This window comes from Doryrhamphus excisus, chromosome 10, assembly GCF_030265055.1.
Source record: "Doryrhamphus excisus isolate RoL2022-K1 chromosome 10, RoL_Dexc_1.0, whole genome shotgun sequence".
Classification (NCBI taxonomy): domain Eukaryota; kingdom Metazoa; phylum Chordata; class Actinopteri; order Syngnathiformes; family Syngnathidae; genus Doryrhamphus; species Doryrhamphus excisus.
The window spans coordinates 3228161-3251565 of NC_080475.1; the positions used below are offsets into that span (position 1 = coordinate 3228161).

The 23405-nt window shown below is 38.1% G+C and overlaps 1 protein-coding gene across 3 annotated transcripts in view; it reads right to left on the bottom strand.

Annotated features, from left to right (window-relative positions):
- Positions 1-484: 484 nt before the first annotated feature.
- Positions 485-23405, bottom strand: part of col14a1a (collagen, type XIV, alpha 1a) — a 140582-nt gene continuing 117661 nt past the window's right edge. For all 3 annotated transcript variants that reach the window (XM_058084545.1, XM_058084546.1, XM_058084544.1), the window contains 11 exons: positions 22176-22271; positions 21729-21782; positions 16087-16140; positions 11293-11346; positions 11139-11210; positions 9374-9409; positions 7959-8025; positions 6053-6244; positions 5854-5931; positions 4487-4642; positions 485-617 (listed from right to left, as the gene is read on the bottom strand). In XM_058084545.1, coding sequence (XP_057940528.1) covers positions 589-617; positions 4487-4642; positions 5854-5931; positions 6053-6244; positions 7959-8025; positions 9374-9409; positions 11139-11210; positions 11293-11346; positions 16087-16140; positions 21729-21782; positions 22176-22271 — 888 coding nt within the window. In that variant the 3' untranslated portion in view covers positions 485-588. The remainder of the gene's footprint in view (positions 618-4486; positions 4643-5853; positions 5932-6052; positions 6245-7958; positions 8026-9373; positions 9410-11138; positions 11211-11292; positions 11347-16086; positions 16141-21728; positions 21783-22175; positions 22272-23405) is intronic.

Sequence of the window (23405 nt, forward strand, 5' to 3'; positions counted from 1 at the left end):
GTGGCCGAGGCGTGAAAACGGCTCCATGGAAAAGAGTCAGAGCTGCCTTGAGGACTTGGGAGGCAAAAATCCCACCACCCAGAGGAGACGAGAAGCGAAGGTTTGAAGCCACGTGAAGGAGCATGCATAGGTCCAAATCTTATCCCCTGGTCATTGAGAATTAGTGCCCCAGATTTCCAGAGGGGGCAGGGGCGGGTTTTTTTTTTTTTTTTAGGGGGGCTGATTTCTAGAAGAACTTCACTGGTTAGTTGACTCATGCGCTTTTGAAAGACAAGATTAGCGCCTAAGAGATTTGCTGCTGCTGCATAAAGCTCTGCTTTTGGTAAACTAATCCAGGTTGTTTTTCTCGGGAGATTGTCACAGAATAGCAAAGCGGTTTCAATTGAGAAATGCAGCCAATGCATTCCTTCTGATACGCAGCTACAATTACGAGTATTCAGTATTCAGGAACTCCAAGACGTGCAAGCAAGAACTGAAACGTTCTCAAGCAGTTCCTGCAGTTTAAAATGCTTGGAAGTCTTGTCTTTGACTTTACAGGACGCACGGGCAGGAGGACTGGGGGAGGGGGGGGGGGGGGGGGGACGCTCCTCAGTAATCATTGCCATAGTCCTGTTGAACTTGAGTCAGGGAGAAGGAGGAGGAGAAGGAGAAGAAGGAGAAGAGGAGATGTTACCTCATGTCAAAAAGTCACCCAAAGGTACAAGAGGCTCCAAACTGTCAAACAGCCCTCAGTTGAGAGATGGGAAATTATTAGTGTTGGACTGGAAGACTAATATTAAAAATATGAAGGAAAAACCTTTACTACAAACACAGGAAACAATACAACCTGAATGATGAATGAATGAATGAGTGAATGGTTCTCACTATACAATAAGGTGCACAAAAATAGAGTAGTTACCGAGGAACTATTAAGGAACTAATGGCTAAGGCATATACATTTAGAGTAGTTATTCAGGAAATAATTAGTAACTAATGAGGAACTGATTAAAGTAGTCACGGAGGAACTAATGACCAAGACATACTATACATTTGGAGTAGTTATTAAGGAAATAATGGGGAACTAATGAGGAACTAAGTAAAGTAGTTACAGAAAAACTAATAAGGAACTAATGACCAAGGCATATATATTTAAAGTAATTATTCAGGAAATAATTAGTAGCTAATGAGGAACTGATTAAAGTAGTTACGGAGGAACTAATAAGGAACTAATGACCAAGACATACTATACATTTAGAGTAGTTATTAAGGAAATAATGGGGAACTAATGAGGAAATAAGTAAAGTAGTTACGGAGAAACTAATAAGGAACTAATGACCAAGGCATGTACATTTAGAGTAGTTATTAAGGAACTGATTAGTAACTAATGACCAAGACATTGTACATTTAGAGTAGTTATTGAGGAACAAATTAGTAAGTAATGGGGAACTAATGTCCAAGGCATTATGCATTTAGAGTAGTTATTGAGGAAGTAATGAGGAACTAATGACCAAGACATCATACATTTAGAGTAGTTATTGGGGAAATAATCAGTAATTAATGAGGAACTGATTAATGTAGTTACAGAGGAACTAATAAGGAACTAATGACCAAGACATACTATACATTTAGAGTAGTTATTAAGGCAATAATGGGGAACTAATGAGGAATTAAGCAAAGTAGTTACAGAGAAACTAATAAGGAACCAATGACCAAGGCATATATATTTAGAGTAGTTATTAAGGAACTGATTAGTAACTAATGACCAAGACATTGTACATTTAGAGTAGTTATTGAGGAACAAATTAGTAAGTAAAGGGGAACTAATGACCAAGACATTATGCATTTAGAGTAGTTATTGAGGAAGTAATGAGAAAGTAATGACCAAGACATCATAAATTTAGTGTAGTTTTTGGGTAAATAATGAAGAACTAATGACCAAGGCATATACATATTTAGAGTAGTTACTAAGAAACTGATGGGTAACTAATGACCAAGACATTATACATCTAGAGTAGTTATTGAGGAACTAATGTCCAATACATTATACATTTATAGTAGTTATTGAGCAAATAATGGGTAACTGATGAGGAACTGAGTAAAATAGTAACTAAGGAACTAATGAACTAATGACTAATTCACCTAAATTTAGAGTAGTTATTGAGGAAATAATGACTAACTAATGACTATTGAGTATTTACTGAGTATTTACTATACTAAAGTATTTACTGAGGAACTAATACGGACAAAATGACCAAGGCACATACATTTAGAGTAGTTACTGAGGAAATAATGAGTAACTTAGTAAAGTACTCAGTAACTAATGACCAATTCATATACATTTAGAATAGTTATTGAGGAATGTATTCATTTTATTGATTTTATTCATTTATATTATTTTTCTTTTTTTTAATGTTGTTTTAGATGTACAGTAAATGTTTTAATTAAAACATAATTGTATTGTTTATACACATATATTTTCAATTCATACATTATCACACTTCGGTTATTATTCATTTTTAACTTACACTGTGTTGTTTTGAATATCATTTTTAAATTGAAACATTGAAATCCAGAAAATAAATGTATTTCTTGTACAATCCAACATTGACGGGGTGCAACGTTTCATCCGCTAATGATTTTCAAAGTCTCCAAACGACATAAAAACATGTGAAGCGTGACGTTCTAGAATAATAAATGTGCTTTGATGGATGAAGCGGCATCCATCAGCCACGTGTAGCAGACGACGGGCGCCTCACGAGGACGACGTGTGATCAGAGGTGTGAAATCCTGGCTGTGAAGCAGACACACCTGCTTTTCTTTGTGTTGCTTTTGTGGACGGCGCCACCTTTGTTTACATCCCCGCACGGCGTCCTCCAATGGATAAAAGTTCCCAGCACAAAAGCTCCCTGAGAGGGCTTTAGGAGAACAATGACCACGCCAGAGTCTGCTGTCGGTGAAGTTTACGCTACGTTGTTGTCTTTACGGTGCTATATTTGGAAGATGGGTCCACTCTTCACTACAATTACCAAGAAATACACTCAATAGAGGCTTAGGTAAATATACAGTATATGGTTCTATCTGTTGTTTCCATCAACAAAGTTTCTGTACAAAAAAGATGGCAAATGTATGTATGAAATAAGTCAGGCAAATCTGACATTGTACATTTAGAGTAGTTATTGAGGAACAAATTAGTAAGTAATGGGGAACTAATGACCAAGACCAAAACTATAAAAATGAAAATAAGGTGCACAAAAATAGAGTAGTTACTGAGGAACTAATAAGGAACTAATGGCTAAGGCATACACATTTAGAGTAGTTATTGAAGAAATAATTAGTAACTAATGAGGAACTGAGTAAAGTAGTTACAGAGGAACTAATAACCAAGACATAGTATAGTGTACATTTAGAGTACTTATTAAGGAAATAATGGGGAACTAATGAGGAACTAAGTAAAGTAGTTACGGAGAAACTAATAAGGAACTAATAACCAAGGCATGTATATTTAGAGTAGTTATTAAGGAACTGATGAGTAACCGATGACCAAGACATTGTACATTTAGAGTAGTTATTGGGGAACAAATTAGTAAGTAATGGGGAACTAATGTCCAAGACATTATGCATTTAGAGTAGTTATTGAGGAACTAATGACCAAGACATACATTTAGAGTAGTTATTGAGGACCAAATAAGTAACTAAAGAGGAACTAATGACCAAGACATTATACATTTAGAGTAGTTATTGGGTAACTTATGAGTAACTGATGAGGAATTGAGTAAAATAGTTACCGAGGAACTAATGACTAAGTCACCTACATTTAGAGTAGTTATTGAGGAAATAATGATTAATTAATGACTAACTGAGTAAAGTATTTACAAGGGAACTAATAAGGAACTAATGACCAAGGCACGTACATTTAGAGTAGTTATTGAGGACCAAATAAGTAACTAAAGAGGAACTAATCACCAAGACATTATACATTTAGAATAGTGATTGAGGAACTAATGAGGAATTGAGTACAATTGTTACTGAGGAACTAATGACTAAGTCACCTAAATTTAGAGTAGTTATTGAGGAAATAATGATTAATTAATGACTAACTGAGTAAAGTATTTACAGAGGATCTAATAAAAAACTAGCGACCAAGGCATATACATTTAGAGTAGTTATTGAGGAAATAATTAGTAATTAATGAGGAACTTAGTAGTTACTGAGTAAGTGATAAGGAGCTAATAACCAAGGCATATACATTTAGAGTAGTTATTGAGGAAATAATGGGGAAATAATGACGAACTTAGTAAAGTAGTTAGAGCAAGTAATAAGGAGCTAATGACCAAGGCATATACATTTAGAGTAGTTATTGGGGAAATAATGACAAGCTTAGTAAAGTAGTTAGAGTAAGTAATAAGGAACTAACGACCAAGGCATATACATTTAGAGTAGTTATTGAGGAAATAATGACAAATGTATGTATGAAATAAGTCAGGAAAATGTGACATAGCTTACTTACCTCCAACATTATATCCCAAACAGGAGTTCTGGTCACAATATCCCGGGGGTCCAGATGGTCCTGCGGAGCCTGGGTTGCCCGGCCTCCCTGGTGACCCCGGGTTACCAGGCCGACCGAGAGGACCCTGGCTGCCTGTACGCCCCTCACCTGGCAACCCTAAGAAGATATGACGCATCAATGTGGATTCTGTTGTTACTGTCATTTCTGCATAAAAGGAAGCCACAGTGGGAGTGAAAGGATAAAAACTATGTCTTAGCAGACATTTAGTCAGAGGGTTGACTTTTATGTACTCCATTCGGTTTTACATTAACTGTCACACCGGATCCTTTGGTCATCTCTTTAAATGTCAGCCCTGAATATTTCTGACGCAGTCTACTGAGCAGGGATAATCCTTCGTCGTGCCTTCCATCATTCATCATCATTCATCATATATCACCGACACAGCATTATGATGTTATGAAAACATCCTGTCCCAATCAAACAATTAACTCTGTGAAAATCTTTTGAAAATCTGCTGGTGAGCTGGAGTCTGTCCCAGCGGACTTGGGGAGAGAAGTGGGTACACCCTGGATTGGTTCACCAGTCATCAGATAACACACATAAAAACAAACAACCATTCACACACATTCTAAATTGGGAATGTACTGGAGCACCTGAAGTAATCCCACACAAGCACAGGGGAGAACATGCAAACTCCACACAGAGCTGGGATTCAAACCCAAACTAGGACAAACAAAAGAAAATAAATAAATTGATGAATGAATGAAACCTGATCTGGTTTGAAATGAACTGGCTATGTGCTATAATAGTGCAATGGGATTTTTTTACCGCCATTTTTTTTTTTAAAGAAAAAAAATTATACATTTTCATACAGTTTATTTGGATTCACACCACAAATCAGAACATCCGTAAACCAATCATATTGTTTAATATATCAAAGACTGGACCCAATAAATGGTTCATTCATTCATTCATTTTCTACCGCTTTTCCGCAGGGTTGCTGGAGCCTATCCCAGCTGTCTTCGGGCGAGACGCGGGGTACACCCTGGACTGGTCGCCAGCCAATCACAGGGCACATATAGACAAACAACCATTCACACTCACATTCGTACCTATGGACAATTTGGAGTCGCTAATTAACCTAGCATGTTTTTGGAATGTGGGAGGAAACCGGAGTACCCGGAGAAAACCCACGCATGCACGGGGAGAACATGCAAACTCCACACAGAGATGCCCGAGGGTGGAATTGAACTTGGGTCTCCTTGCTGTGAGGTCTGCGCGCTAACCACTTGACCGCCATGCCGCCCATACAAAAACACAAACAAAACCCACAGTGATCAAAACATGATGGGGGTAATATCGCTCACCTGGGGGTCCGGGGGGTCCTCTCGGCCCCTGATTTCCAACACCTGGACTCCCCCTCTCGCCCTTCTCTCCAGGCAGACCTGGAGACAACAAAGTATAGTCGTATAATATTTATACTAGTGTAGAATGACTACACATTGATTCTAGAACCGAACCGATTACTTGAATTGTTATGTGTTTATCTTGTCCTTCCTCTCTCACCTCTGTCTCCTGGTCGTCCGCTCTGCCCGTTAGAACCAGGGAAACCAGGCCTGCCGGTTGACCCTTGTTCTCCCTGAGGTCCCGGGGGGCCTCTTCTACCGGGTTCACCAGGCGGTCCGGGCACGGTACGCACCGAAATGGCTGACTGGGCTGGGATTTGGTTGAGGACGGAGTTGTAACGGGACAAATGGTCTGCAAACAGGAAGGTCAGACGATGATGATGATGATGTTTGGAGGGGTTTTGGGGTTCTCTCTTTGGCCAAATGAACATTCTAAAGTATCGTGAAATATATAATGTGAGGTGAGAAGAACATGACACCCAATCAATATCATTTTGGCCTCATTTTCCGTATCATCACCGTAAAAAAAGCCTTTGGGAGTCTGACATCGGGGGCCTGCCTAAATATTAGGGGTCCTGTTGCACCACCATCATTCCTAAACTGAACTGAACTCAAAAGCAAGTTCATGGTGCTTCTCCGGCCTGTTAGCTTGTCAGGAGATCCTTCCAATGGCCTGCACAGGCACAAATGTTTGAGTCCCGTGGCTGGATTAGCTCCCGACGACAGGAACAGACCCCGCCCCACAATGTCAAGCTTATGATAATATTGACACCTGGCCAGAACTGTGAACAAGTCTCAGAAGCCCACATGAAGATCCGTCTGCTGAAGAGAGTCCAGGTGCCCAGTCAGGTAATCCACCACCTGCTGCCATGGCTTCCCTATTTGGGACCATTACCAGTGCTTTTACACAGAGTTGATTAACCTTCCTCTTGTGTTAGCTTTATGGTATCATCTCTTATGTTATGACCCATGTATTGAATCAGCTATAAAATACACTAAAAACAATAAGTTACCATCAAATTTGCTTCTCGTGTCTTGGTTACCTTTTTAGGCTTCCTCATACATGAAAATATTGGTTTTAATACTTTTGGTGTGGGCATGGAGGCCTTTATATCCCTCGATTTCAATTTCCAAAAATGGTAAAATGAACGTCAAAAGAATCATATTAATAAATTGAAGGTTCTTTTGTTACCTGGCTATTACTGAGTGCGATAGAACATATGTCTTAAATCAATTAGTTTTATTTATTTTCTCATTTTAGTATTAATCACTAAAGAAACATCTATGGTGTTCGGGTGAATTTTGACCCATATATATTAATGTCAAGAAAAGATAGAAAAAGTTATTGTTTTCAGCTACGGAACTTTAGTATAAACTGAAATTAAAAAAGCAGAACAGGTCCAGATCTTGGTTCACTGTACTTGTTGCCATTCTTTCCATGATACAAATTGTAAATGTGAAATCAGCCAATCAAATGAGTGAATTCACTTCACATGTCTGGACCTTGTTTTTCTGCTGGAATATTGGAAAACCAATCAAAATGAGAATCTCCTCAAGCTTACATGAATGAGAAGAGGAGCTGGTTGACATTGTGTTGGCTAATTGTACACTTATCATTTCAGTTTTGGCTCAAAATATTGCTTTATAGTCATATTATTATAACCAACCCTAACAATACAGTGGTCATAATTTCAACCAGACCATTTTAAAATGTAGTAAAAATTATTTTTTGGGGTTTTATTTTGTTGAAATAAGAGTTTCCTGACAAAGTCAAAAAGCCTTGATATGATAAACAAATGTTATGTGATTCTTTTTATGCATTAAAATGTAAAACGGGTCGGTGCCGACCCTAACACAAGAGGAGGGTTAAGGGGTAAAGCACCACGATAGCCAGAACTTCAGACCTCCTGGACTAAACCCTGTTGCAGTTTTGTGTCATACCCATACCCAGGACATCAGAGTTAATACAATGGATGTATTACACATATTGTTATGTCACTGAGACCTCTTGTACTTAATTACACTGTGCAGGTATATCCAATGAGATACAATACTACAATACTCACTCTGAATGAGCTGCTCACATACTTGGCGTGCGATGGCACGCACGGCTGCTTGGGACTGCACGTCACCCTGGGAAAAAACCCACAGTTATCTATTTATAGTACTGTATTTTCCGGAATATAAGTCACTCCAGAGTATCAGTCGTGCCAGACGTTTTGTCATTTTTTGTCACTTACCGAAGTACGAGGTGATATGACCATACATTGACATAATGGGTACCATAGTAACTTTATGATTCAATATGTCTGAAAAGCAGCAGATAGAAACGGAACTCATTTAATTCTACAACTTCTCCATATCTCAGTAATTACTGATAGTAAAACACATAATTAATGTAGCCGAACTAACAGATGGATGAATAAATTATGGTAAAAGTTTTAGCATAATGCTTTATAGTGCAAAACATTGCACTTAGTTAGATAAAGGATGTTAATTATTAAAAAAAATGTAAAAATCAATTACATATTGTTATTAAAAATTAATAAAAATGTTTGCCTTAACTTTATTGTTTTTTTTTTTCAACCACTAGATAACTGTTCAACAAATAAAAATGTACTTTTAGCAAAGTTATGGCCACTTTTCTGGGAAAAGGATGTACGGACTATGGAATCTGGGCTAAACTGAGAATTCCATTTGTCGACACAGTGTGTCGCACATCTCCTAGCGGGAAGTCAGTGCTCCCGCAGGATTGTGTCCAACATGTTAACACATCACCATGAAAACATAATGGACTATCCTGCAGGCTAGTCTAAATCCCTGAAACCACATTTGGTGAAATGCAGTCTGGCACTTTTATTGCAAACCCACAACAGATGTAGGTGGAAGTGGGGGGGGGGGGGGGGGGGGGGCTTAAATATTTCATGTAACTATTTCCCGTGAATGTTTTAACTTTTCCCTGTTAAATGATCATACATCACCCCTACGCTGGGAAGTGAGTTTCATCATTGGGGGATGACGCCCACCGGGGCACAAAGTCGCTGTGTATTCCTGAAGAGACTTTCTACTCCAATAAATGAAGCACAGCTGGATATAAATGAGTGTCGGAGAAGATGAAATTGGATGGAAAGAGCTTTGATTCGGGGGGTGGCAAGCTGCGTGTCTCGGTGATGGCACCCTGATCAAAAAGTACAGACCCTGCTCTGGTGACAATCCGAGGAATGAAGGTGGACTTGATTTGCTCTAAATGAAAGGGAGGGAGTCGCAGGCAGACACGGAATGAACATGTGAGCCAATATCACACTTTTTTTTTTTTAATGGGAGCAGAGTAGCACATTGATTTGTTCAAACCAAGACAGTGTTGGCGAGTGTGGCAAAGTAAAATTTCCATTTCAGAAAAACTTGATTAGTTTGAACCGCCACTGATTGACTGAGTGTGTGAGTGTGTGTGTGAGTGTGTGTGTGTGTGGGGGGGGCTTACTCTTTCTCCTTTGTCTCCTTTGATACCAGCAGGACCCTGGGAAGTGAAAGCACAGGAGAATAAAGATAGGACTCTTATTATTCTTACCCCTTTCTACAATCAAGAGTACTCAGTTGAGGTGGAAACGCATTTTATACTTTGACATATCATGTGTTCATGTTGTCTGTGTGTGTATTTATAACAACAATAATAATAAGTAGAGTAGCATACAGTACGCTTGAAAGCTGCCAAGCTCATCAAGGCTACAGATGCATATATTACAACGCCTCAGGTTTGATAAGTATCATTTTGTGCCCAGTACAACATTTGAATAAAGGCTTATTTGTCCCTGAGTCTGTGTGTGTGTGTGTTTGTGTGCAAGTGTGTTAGCCAACCACAGGTGAATTTGGAAAAAGTGTTTGCCCCCTACCTGATTTTTTTTTTTCCCCAATCATGAAAACCGATATTCAAAAAAGAAAGACACATGTGTTCATTCACATATCGGTATCAGTATCAGCTGATAGTGGTATCGGAAATTGAGAGTTGTACAATATCGGCATATCAGCAATCCTTATATCTTACATGTACTGTAAATGTATCAAGTATAGCTTTTTGTAAAGCTTCTTCTGCTCGGTACATATGAACTATTCAGAGTGAGTATATTTTACTTTATTTTAGTTTTATTATAGCAGTACAGCAGCGGATCTTTGCTCTTTATGCTTGTATGGAAGTTAACTCATTCACTACCAAAGACTTAGTTATATGTTTTTTTTTGTTGTTTTTTTTTTATTTTTTTAACCCAACCGCTCGCCCCCAGAGGCAAAAAAAGATGTGACAATGCAACTGCATAATAGAAGAGAGCACGTTTGGTGCAGTTTTAAGATGTTAAAACGGCAATGAGGTGACAGAAGCGTATTTTATAAGAACTCGGCCTGCATCTTTTTTTATAGAAAATACACGCTGCGCATTGTCATAGCACTATAACACAGCAGTGAAATTGCCAACGAAATGTCGTTGCCTGGCTCCTGTGTAATAATAAATAATAAATAATAAATAATAAATAATAAATAATAAATAATAAATGATAAATGATAAATGATAAATGATAAATGATAAATAATAAATAATAAATAATAAATAATAAAGTGGTGAATAAATAGATGACATCAAATATGAACAATGTACAGCGTAACCGGAATTTGTACAAATAATTTAAATAATTTAGAATAAATAACAATAATTTAAAGTTTTGGTGTGAAAATTGTAAATAGTTCATAGTGTCACATTTATTTTCATGTAAAACAACCACTTGTTTGTGTTGTTTATATTATGGCTAAATGTTAGTAGTGCTCCGATTGATTGGGCACCGATCGGGATGGCCGATATCAGTGAAAAAGTACTGTATCGATATCGGCCGATACTTGCATCATGATGTCGATCTTATCCGCCAAGCAACTCTTGGCCATTTTCATTTAGTAAAATTAGTTCACACAATAATTGGTATTGATATTGGCTGATTTCGACTATTTTTGACTAATGGAGTATCAGGATTGGTATCACTAGCATAAATCCGTGATCGGAACATCCTTACTAGATAAATATAGCTAAATTTGTGTAAAAGTGAAAGTTACTTTTGAAATGTATATTTTCACAAAAATATGTTTTTCGGCTTTTTTTGTTGGGAACTGATATTTACCTTCTTTCCACTGCTGATTACAAAAGAATGGAAAAGGGTTGCCTAATACATTTTTTCCAATGTCTTTCCATGAAATTCTAGATTACTTACAGGAAGTCCTTGATTCCCTTGGGGTCCTGTTGACCCATTCGGTCCTGTAGCACCAGGGGCACCAGGGGCTCCCTGGGAGAGGTAACATATAACAGTTGACAAATTAATCAGATTGATGTGAACAGCGGGAGTAATAATAAGAACATCAACTTACAAGAGGCCCCGGTGGTCCTTGTCGGCCCTGAGGTCCGTTGTTACCTGGCAGACCCTGTGACAGATACAGAGAGCACGTGGAAGACGTTCTGATTGGCTGTGTACACTGACAGCAACAATGTCATTATCTTCTCCAAACAGCAATTATTATAACGAGCTGCTGATGCAAACCAAACTCACTGGCATCCACTGATTGACAACAAATCTACCAAGCTCTAATCACATTCGGAATGTTGTGTGCAGTTTTACCCCCCGTTTATTGTCATAATTTATACTATTTTAACTCTGTTTTGATACACAGTTGTACAAATCCGGAAAACTTTCCAAACTGGAATTATCATTATCCGTTTGCTTCTTTGCCCGATGCCCTTTCAACATGGATTCTCTCCTTCCATGGCTCTCATTTCACCCCGAGTGAAGTGGCGCCAATCAAAAGCAATACAACTGCTAAAATATTGAACACAGCTGAAGATACAACCCCCCCCCCCCCAGATATTAGAATGAATTAGCCTCTCGGTTGTGATTATGTGTTTTTGGCTTGCTCCACTGTTAAATCCTGTAAGACAAAGACGGGCTGGGAACATTACATTCCCTGCGGTGTTGAGTTTTTAGGAGGCGGCTACAATATCAAGGGGCTCTTCAGCCTTCCAAAGGAAAACAGCGGCTACGAGTGTTAAGACACAATGGCACGAGCTCTATTCTTCACACAGTAACAAACGACTGCAGCGTGAGAGACGCCCGGTTGTCACACGTTCAAAACCACCATCTCACTCTTGCACATATGGTTGTAGTAGTGCACATTTTGGAACAAAAAAAAAAAAAGCACCAAATTCTTGGGATGGAAAAGGTTACTAAAATTCCAAGAAAAAATTGGGATGTGATTGAAAAGCCTCCGGTCTCACAGGACCAACTGCTGTTACACTGTAAAGACTCACTACAGCCAATCAAAGCTCCATTAGTAAGGCATCTGTTAAGGTTTACTCTCACGGAAGAGCCAAAAACGGCAGAATGAGCGCGTCTGAGTCAAGTATTTTACCAATAGCGGAGAGTCCCCGTTTTAACAACACATATTGTTCATCTCCCTTTTGAAGCAATTAGTCAAATATTTTCTAATACACTTCACAGAATTAATATATTGATTTTTTTCCCCCACCGGTGCACAGTCAGGAGTTCGGAAGACCTTCGACTCTCCGATCTGTGGCGTTTTGCATGTGTGTTTGTGGTTTACTCCCACATGAATGTGAGTGTGAATGGTTGTTTGTCTATATGCGCCCTGTGATTGGCTCGCGACCAGTCCAGGGTGTACCCCGCCTCTCATCCAAAATCATCTGGGCAATCGGGTCCAGCATACCCCTGTGATGGATGCATGGTTCTGTATGGTGACTATTATGTTGTTTATTTATAGTAAACAACTGTAAATGATCATGCTATAAAACACCATAATGTTGTTAATAATAATAATAATACATTTTATTTATAACGCGGGCAGCACGGCGGTCGAGTGGTTAGCGCGCAGACCTCACAGCTAGGAGACCAGGGTTCAATTCCACCCTCGGCCATCTCTGTGTGGAGTTTGCATGTTCTCCCCGTGCATGCGTGGGTTTTCTCCGGGTACTCCGGTTTCCTCCCACATTCCAAAAACATGCTAGGTTAATTAGCGACTCCAAATTGTCCATAGGTATGAATGTGAGTGTGAATGGTTGTTTGTCTATATGTGCCCTGTGATTGGCTGGCCACCAGTCCAGGGTGTACCCTGCCTCTCGCCTGAAGACAGCTGGGATAGGCTCCAGCACCCCCATGACCCTTGTGAGGAAAAGCGGTAGAAAATGAATGAATTAATAAATTAATTTATAACGCACTTTACATCAAATAAATGATCTCAAATTGCAACAGTTACAATAAAAGAATAAAAGTTAACAGCAAGTGTCACAATAACACAAAAGGAACATCTAAAAACAAATAATAGAGCAGTGGAGGTGGAAATGACCAAAGTAAAACTACACAGTGAACACAACACAGTGAACCAAACACATTAAAATAGGTAAGCTATATAAAAGCTTTTCTAAAGGCAAAGATAACATACGGAGAAAGTAACATACCCGTGAGAAAGCGGTAAAAAAAAAAAAAACAGATCAGACCAGGATTAACCAGGATAGGCAGTGTTGCCATGGAAACTCACGCCTAATTGGAACTCAAAAGTTGAGGACTATAACTGTTGATATATTTTTGAGCTCCAGCCATGATAGGGCTGAGATATTCTCTCTTCTTGAAATGGCTTGCCAGAGATTGCACATTGTTGCCTCAATCAGTATCACTGTAAAATAAGGCGGTTGATGCCATAACGTATTTAGTTTAAGAGTGTTTATATAATATGAATATAAATATTGTCTGTTAATTGAGAATTGTCCTGTATGGGAATTGAATTTGCAGTTTGGGCTCATGCACCCCTGCAATTGGCTGTGGACCAATGCTGGGTCCCACCCAAAGTCCACTGGGATAGGCTCCAGCATACCTTTGCAACCCTAATGAGGATTAAGCTATATAAAAAATGAATGAATGAATGCTAATGCACCCTATTCTTCAGTGCAATTAAGGTTGAAAGTGATTTTTTTTGTCTTTCAGCATCACTGCGGCATCAAATGTTTAGTCTATTTAACCAGAAGCTACTATTTGTTGTTTATGGATGATCTAAATCTATCAGTAAACAAAGTATGTGTGTTCTTCTTTTCTGTCGTGACAGTATGTTGCATTAAGCCTCTATCTTGGGAAAAAATCGTGTTGTCCTCTGTTAGACAAGATTTTGACAGCTCCAGGGTAAACACTTCCATGTCAAGATAAAAAAAAAAGTATGGCTTCTCTGCTTCCCTTCCAACGGGATGAGGACAAAAATGCTTTCCTGTTGTTGCAGCTGAAATGAGCTAGAGTTGTTGCAATGTCCCTTGCCACAATTTTGTAGTTTCACTTATAGTTATTAAAACATATAGAAATTATAAATCATGCTGTTTTGTGGGTGAATAAGGCCTATTAGTGAAAAATTCATTCATTTTCTACATTCATTCATTTTCTTTCCGCTTTACCTCACAAGGGTCGCGGGGGGTACTGGAGCATATATTTAACAGTATAACAATAAAACAGTCTTACAAAGAACACTAAATTCATCACACAGCAGCTTAAGACTCAAAACATAAACCTCGGAAATATGTAACAACACAAGTTCATTCATTCATTTTCTACTGCTTTTTCCTCACGAGGGTCGCGGGGGTGCTGGAGCCTATCCCAGCTGTCTTCGGGCGAGAGGCTGGGCACACCCTGGACTGGTGGCCAGCCAATCACAGGGCACATATAGACAAACAACCATTCACACTCACATTCATATCTACGGACAATTTGGAATTAACCTAGCATGTTTTTGGAATGTGGGAGGAAACCGGAGTACCCGGAGAAAACTCACGCATGCACGGGGAGAACATGCAAACTCCACACAGAGATGGCCGAGGGTGGGATTGAACTCGGGTCTCCTAGCTGTGAGGTCTGCACGCTAACCACTCGACCGCCGTGCAGCCGATATATATTGGTATATGTTTGTATATTTATTAGTTATAAGGGATTATATGGGAGTGTTAAGTTGCTGTGTGATGAGTTTAGTGATCACCCATGCATGCACGGGGAGAACATGCACTCGGGTCTCCTAGCTGTGAGGTCTGCGCGCTAACCACTCGACCGCTGTGCAGTCGATATATTGGTGCACGGGAACGAGAACATGCAACGAGAACATGCAAACTCCACACAGAGATGGCAGAGGGTGGAATTGAACCCTGGTCTCCTAGCTGTGAGGTCTGTGTGCTAACCACATGACCGCCGTGCCGCCCATAAACATTCATATATAAGCTAATTTTTACATTTTTTTTAATGTGAATTAAGTGCTGCACGTTGGACGAGTGGTTAACATGTACAGTCGGCCACACAGTCAGGAGATCGGGAAGACCTGGGTTTGAATCCCCGCCTGTGCACTCAGTTTTCATGGTGCATGCGTGGGGTTTTCTCTACCCGGCCTCTCGCCCGAAGCCAGCTGGGATAGGCTCCAGCATACCCATGACCCTAGTGAGGTTAAGCGGCATAGAAAATGGATGAATGGATGTAAATTAATCATTTTCAAGTATAAAAATAGCTAAATGTACTAAAGTACAAGGAATTAAGAGGCCGCATTTTATTTTTTATTTTTATTTTGTCCGATGAAATCTACTTTATAGAGTAATACAAATTTAAAGGTGTTATTTAGAGGGCTCTGATAATGTTAAAAATCCTATTTAGAAGATCCTAAACAGCTTATGTATGCCACAGAAGGAATCTTACTGGACGGGAATTCACTTATAGTCGGGTCTGGAACTAATTAACTGTGATAAATGAGGGATTACTGCATAAATAAAATCAACAAAGCATATAACTTGCTGCACAACTGTTTGCATTGCCTTTGTCAAATATTATGAAGAATAAATAAATCATCAGTCAGTCAAGTACTGAATTGCAAAGCTGTTTAGCTACGGAGGTTGAGATTTGGAATATATTCAAATTGCAAAACATTCCATGGGAATTAATGACTATGCATTTTTTTACATAGTAATTCCATGAAATTATTATACTCTTTGATAAGTGAAGTGATCCTTATCATCACTTTGTCTTCTTATTTGCTGCTCTTTATTGTTCTGTACAACATCACCATGTTGTGAAATATGGATAAATAGATCCACACTTCCACTTCCTGTCAGATAAACAACAACAACAAGTGAGGTCTTACCCTCGCTCCTGGGGGGCCGTCTCTACCGGGGGAACCTTGGCTTCCAGGAACACCCTGAACACAACACAAGCAAGTAGCTTTACATCATCATCGCGACACTCACTGTTGTCAATACAGAATACGGTATAATCCATCTCTATATTGAAATCTGTATAGATTGTAATACAGTTTATTTTAATAATACACAGAAAAATTTAGAAGACCGTAAGCAGGTTTTCTATGCCATACTTATGAAAATATTCCATCCTGCTTTGTGGAAATTAACTCATCACAGCTGGGACTGGAACCAATTAACTGCAATAAACAAGGGATTACTGTATAGAAAATGGGTTGGGACCTATTATGCACATTTTTCAGCTCTTTGTATTGATTCCTATAGAGTAGCTACACACAATAACCCACACAGAAAACATTTTAGATTTTTTTCATTTATTCCACCCATGGCCCACCTCCGGACATGCCCACTCCACTGCGATTGGTCAAAAGTTCTTCTTAACTATGACCCACATAAGGAAGTCCGTCCCTCTGTGACATCACAAAGGGGCAGCTTTACCACGCCTTTTGAAACAGAGTGTTTTCAGCCATCCCAAACATCTTTCAGTGCTCACTTCCAAATGCGCAAACGTCATTATCATTGTTTAACACGCGAATAAAACATTCTAACTACATTTATGGGTCAGAAAAGTAAAAAAAAACATAATAGGTCCCCTTTCAGGAAAAGGATAAAGTAGCTCTCAGGTTCTTCCACACCATGAAAAAGGTCCTTCCTCAAACTGGTCCTAGTTGGAAGAACGGGTTGCACAATATGTCTTGCCCAGCCTCTGATTAACTAATTGATTAAGAGGCGTGTCTTGTTGAATAATGTTTCCACACTAACAGTGGGCATAAACTATAATTACAATACCACATTTGCCATTCCTCCAACTGACAATTGCAAAATACCATCATGGATTAAGTGCTGTGATGATTAATCGCTGTACTTGTGAGTATTGGACGACTCGTAAAGAGAACAGTAAACACAAAACGACAATTTATTACAGCGGGTCAAACAGGACACACATCTTCTGATTAATGATTTGGAATTGATTATAAGTTGGCTGGACTGCAAAGACATTGGTAGCCATGTACGTGTTATCTCGGAATATGTTGGTATTAAGATCGAATGTAACAGGAACTGTAAGACGATTTTCTCAAAACATTGTGGAACACAAGTGGAAAGTTTGTAGCATCTGATTGATTGTTCAGTTGTGATCGTGGATCCTGCAGGAATAAATAAACACCATTTATTTACCAATATCCATTAAAATGCATGTATACAGTCAAGGGCTGGGCCCTAATATCGATATTATGATATATATATATATATGAATATTTTTTAAAGTCAAAGTAAAATATGTGTGCAAAGTTTTGTTTTAATGTAAAAAATATTATAGAAAAATAGCCACTGAAATAAAATTATATATTCTCTTTTTAAAATAAATATAGAAAAAGTTAAATACACTGTTTAATCTTAAATGCAATAGTGGTGCACTCACGGTAGTCACCGCAACCGGGTTAGCGCCGTTAGCTCTTCCATTTCACGTCCCCCATGACGACAGACGGTAAACATGGTTGATGCCGTGTTTGAAAACCTGTTCAATCCCGCTATGCAGCCTCTCCACCTCCATATTTCCGCGGGGATATCCGATCATCCGACATAGCAAAAGGATGCTAACAGCTGCTAGCTTCTCCAGAGTGTAAACAATAGCGCAAGCGGCAAACTCCAAAGTAATAACATGAACATCCATAGCTGCACAATTTCTTAAGGGGTCGATATGGCACAAAAAAATAAGGAAGTAATAAATAAAACAGTATTAAACACTAAAAACGCGACAGGAGACACGGTGCTGTCGTAACTAGCTTGCACTCGGGCGGCGCCATCTTGAAAATTGAGACCTACGCATTAAATCCAGTCTATATCGATATGAAAGATATGCTTGTTTTTTTTAATTAAAATATATTTTATAGGTTTGTTTCTTCAGTATCTTGTTTATTTTAATGCCTGGTACAACAAAGCGTACATTTATTTGGACAAATATAATGACGGCAACAAAAGTAGCTCATACAATTTGAATTTTCTGGCACTACAATGACCTAAGAACTTATTTTAGTAGAGTCAAATTGAGTTGGCCTTACAGCAATGGTTCCCAAACTTTTTTTTTTTTGCAGCGCCCCCCTTTTGGAGATGAAATTATTCCCCCGTTACCCTGCTGTAAATAAAAAAAACCCAATGAAAACAAAAAATAATGCAAGAAGGCAGGCGGCTCACTCACACACCCACACGCATACAAACGTCCAACTGTATTTTCCTGTCTCAGACAAACAAATTACAACACAGTACACACAGATAAAGAAAATGAAAGCAAGCAATAAAAATGATGGATGCCCAGATAGACAATTTGTTGTTCGTTGCAGCTGTATTTTGTTACCCGTCAAATTGAGAGATGAAGAGATGCTGATGACAAGCAGACGCGGTATTAACAGCGTCAACACATGGAGGACAGAGAATGATGGAGAAAGGAAGTAGGAACATCACTGATGTATTAGATCAGGGGTCTCAAACACGCGGCCCGCGGGCCAAATGTGGCCCGCAGGACACTAGTTTGAGGCCCGCGCAAGTTTGATATGGATGCTGTATGGTATGATGTACCCAGAAAAAATGATTACGTTTGATTAATGTTCATGTTAAAGGTTAAATAACTGTTAATAGTTATCCTCCCTATCCGTGTGGAAGTGGTAAGTTTTTGGCTATTTAAGTTTAAAGGAAATAACTTGAAGGCTACCGTTTAGGTCGCTAGCTCTCTAGTTTGCGAGTTAGCATGTGTCATAAGACCCTGCAGTTGCGCAATATGTTGTAAATCAGGGGTCTCAAACACATGGCCCGCGGGGCAGGACACTAGTTTGAGGCCCCCGCCTTGATATGAAAGTTTAATGTTAGTGCGGCCCGCGCAAGTTTGATATGGATGCTGTATGGTATCATGTACCCAGAAAAAATTATTACGTTTGATTAATGTTCATGTTAAAGGTTAAATAACTGTTAATAGTTATCCTCCCTATCCGTGTGGAAGTGGTAAGTTTTTGGCTATTTAAGTTTAAAGGAAATAACTTGAAGGCTACCGTTTAGGTCGCTAGCTCTCTAGTTTGCGAGTTAGCATGTGTCTCAAGACCCTGCAGTTGCGCAATATGACGTAAATAAAAAGAGTATATATGTGACTATAGTCGTGTTTTGTCATGTCTACAGGGCTCTAATAATGCTTTGTTCATTTTAATCTGAAAAAAATAATTTGTCTATCCACCAACTATATGTGGTTTTTATTATTTGACGTTTTATTATTATTATTATATTTATTTATTTATTACTGATTGATTGATTTTCTTTATTCTTGATTTGTTTATTTATTTTTCATCTTATTTTGCTCAGAAAAATAAAAATTAAGATATTTGAGAACAGTGAAATGTTTTATCAGAGCTTTTATTGTAGAAAATCGGTACCAAAGCACTAAAAAAATTGTATATTTTTCTGTTTTTAATAAATGCGTTTTTTTTTTTTTGGGAAAACCTGATGTGGCCCAGCCTTGCCCAGACCCTAGCTCCAGTGGCCCCCCAGGTAAATTGAGTTTGAGACCCCTGTATTAGATGGAAGTTCCAATATTCCTCAATGTTATAGTGCACCAACACACACATTGCTATTCTTCCTATATATTATTTCAATGTAACATTGTTTTGCATTGGTTATAGAGAATGAGGCTGAAGATATAGTAAATAGAAGCGAGCAAAAAAAACGCCGCCATCACAGTGTGTGATGATCGCTCGATCAATGCCGTCGGTCGGACAGCATCGTTGATTGACAAAAGGAACCGCTGATTGGAATAATTTGGGTTCTGTGCAAAGGAAACTAAATGACTGAAGTGTTCTGATGTCTTTCGGCTCCGACGCTTGGAAGGAAGGCATCGGTTTGCTTCACATAGCTGCAGCCAAATCTGGTTGTAGATCTAAATATTTTATAAGGTGCACCCGTGCAAGCTCAAAAACTCAAACAGGTCATCAGATTTGACAACATCTTAACTTTAGCATAGATATAAATAATATACACGGTAACATTGTGTTTAAACCATAGTTTCAAAGATGATATTCGAACCCAGTACTCTCTTGGTTGCAGTTGGTAAGACCGTCAGCCAGTGACTTCACTTTAAATATATTTTTTTTATACTGAATTATAAGTCAGAGTTGACTAGCGCTGCTTGTGGTTCTGCTCACAGCAGATTAATATTTAATTTGCTCCGGCAGCGCAGTAACAGATAACACCAGCTTCGGAACCTGAATAAACAGTAGGCGTGTAAATTGTTCATGAGTTTTCAAAGAAAAGTCTCCATTTCATCCAGTCAACTGTCAAAGTGTACTTTGGGGGTTTTATACTTGGCCGAGTATTAGTATTAGTACTGATAGCACAGCCTGTATTATCAGATGCTACCGTGAATCAAGCATAAGGTAAAGAGTTTTGAGTTATACTACAGCAACACTGCTTGTGTGTCTACAGGCTGCTGGCACTTGAGTGATAATTCTTGGGAAGATCATTTGTATTCATGACGAACACACACACATATATACAGCTGGGTTTATTTTGACCCGCTTCAGCTGGGTTCATTCCATCATTATCAGAATAGAAGGAGCAATGGAAGTATTATGTTGGACAGACAAGGAAACAGTGTGTATTCTTTTGCAATGTCAGGTGTCACTACTCAGTCTAGCCAGTATATATATAGTGTATTTTTATTTTTTTACTATTCTTATTCTTATATTTTACTATTTTTATTTTTTTTACTATTTTTATTTTTTTACTATTCTTATTCTTCTTTTAATATTTTACTATTCTTATATTTTACTATTTTTATTTTAATTTTTTTTACTATTCTTATTCTTATATTTTACTATTCTTATATTTTACTATTTTTATTTTTTTACTATTTTATGTTTATTTTTTACTATTTTTATTGTTGTTTTTGTTTTATTTGTATTTTTATTTGTTACTATTCTTATTCTTATATTTTACTATTCTTATATTTTACTATTATACTATTATACTATTTACTATTTTACTATTTTTTTTACTATTTTTATGTTTATTTTTTTACTATTTTTATGCTTATTTTTTACTATTTTATTTTTGTTGTTTTTTTAATTGTTTTTATTGTATTTGTATTTTTTTACTATTCTTATTCTTATATTTTACTATTCTTATATTTTACTATTCTTATATTTTACTATTCTTATATTTTACTATTATACTATTTTACTATTATACTATTTTACTATTATACTATTTTACTATTATACTATTTTACCATTTTTAAAACTATTTTTATGCTTATTTTTTGGTATTTTTATTTTTGTTTTTTTAATTGTTTTAATTGTATTTGTATTTGTATTTTTTTTACTATTCTTATTCTTATATTTTACTATTATACTATTTTACTATTTTATTACTATTTTTATGTTTATTTTTTACTATTTTTATTTTTGTTGTTTTTTTAATTGTTTTTATTGTATTTGTATTTGTATTTGTATTTGTATTTGTATTTGTATTTGTAGTAAAGCAACCTTACCGTTGGCCCAGCTGCACCGATCTCTCCTTGCTCTCCCTTCTCCCCAGCAGGCCCCTGCAATGCAAGCAGTGTTCCACATATCAGAGTCCTCGTGGTCGTATTGACAGGTACCAAGAGGCAAAGAAACCCCCACACATCAGCTTTCCTTCATAAGGTTTTGCTCCAACATATATCGGCTTTGGAAAGCTTTGGACACAATCCTACAAATGCCTGGCAGGTTATTTGAGCAACACCTCATCTTTTGACAGCTTCTACTGGCAGGTGTTTGATAGCACAGATGCTGTGAACTCTCTCACGCACATATTAGGGCTGCCACACGGACGCAACACACATTTCATTTTTTATGCAACAATTTAATGTCTAATGTATTTTTGATCAGCAATTACAATGCAAATGTGGAATTCTGGTAATATTGGACATGGAAAATATATATTGTATATTTCTTACCGGGGGTCCTTTAATAGAAAGACCACTGGGTCCCTGAGGACCTGGTGGTCCGGGTGGTCCAATAGGGCCAATCTCTCCCACAGGCCCATGAGGTCCCTATGAAATAATCATATGTTATGAGATCTTTGCGAGATTAAAACATGACAAGATTAAAAAAAAACAACAACCCTGAATTAATTAATTAATTAATTAATCACACAATAATTGAAAATGAACTCCATAATTTTCCTCATGGACATCTGACCAGCCCCTAGCTAGATAAGTGCACCTTGTATATATGGTCACCACTTCAGAGGACTGCTTTGTAAAAAAACAAAAAATATGCTTCCTCTGTCCATGAAAGGGAGCCAGAGAGCCCAGAGGGAAGCTGACGTCATTGCAGCACCCCGTCAGGCACCAATGAATGCGTTGCTCAGAGGTAGTGTATTAAGAGTTTTTATTTTTTTAACTTGTGTTGAAGCGTGCAGACCTCACAGCTACGAGTCCAGGGTTCAATTCCACCCTTGGACATCTCTGTGTGGAGTTTGCATGTTCTCCCCGTGCATGCATGGATTTTCTCCAGGTACTCCCGTTTCCTCCCACATTCCAAAAAACATGCTAGGTTAATTGGCGACTCCAAATTGTCCATAGGTATGAATGTGAGTGTGAATGGTTGTTTGTCTATATGTGCCCTGTGATTGGCTGGCCACCAGTCCAGGGTGTACCCCGCCTCTCGCCCAAAGACAGCTGGGATAGGTTCCAGCACCCCCGCGACCCTCGTGAGGAAAAGCGGCAGAAAATGAATGAATGAATGTTTTGAGTCTTAAGCTGCTGTGTGATGAGTTTAGTGTGAATGTGAGTGTGAATGGTTGTTTGTCTATATGTGCCCTGTGATTGGCTGGCCACCAGTCCAGGGTGTACCCCCAGCACCCCGGGCGACCCTCGTGAGGAAAAAGCGGTACAAAATGAATGAATGAATGTTTAATAAATACTTTTTTATAAGTAACTACGAATTATTTTAAGTAGGTTACACAAATCTGCAAAAAGTTCATATTAATCAAAAATTACAAGTTAAATAAACAGAAAAGACAGATAATGCACGTGGCAATCAACATTTATAAATATAATTTTTAAGACAATTTTAAGTTAACTATACTTATACCAATTAATTATTTTGATCATTTAGATTTAAGAACTATGTTTTTTAGTTAATCTTACTTAATATAGCCATAGTTCAATTTAATCAAAGAT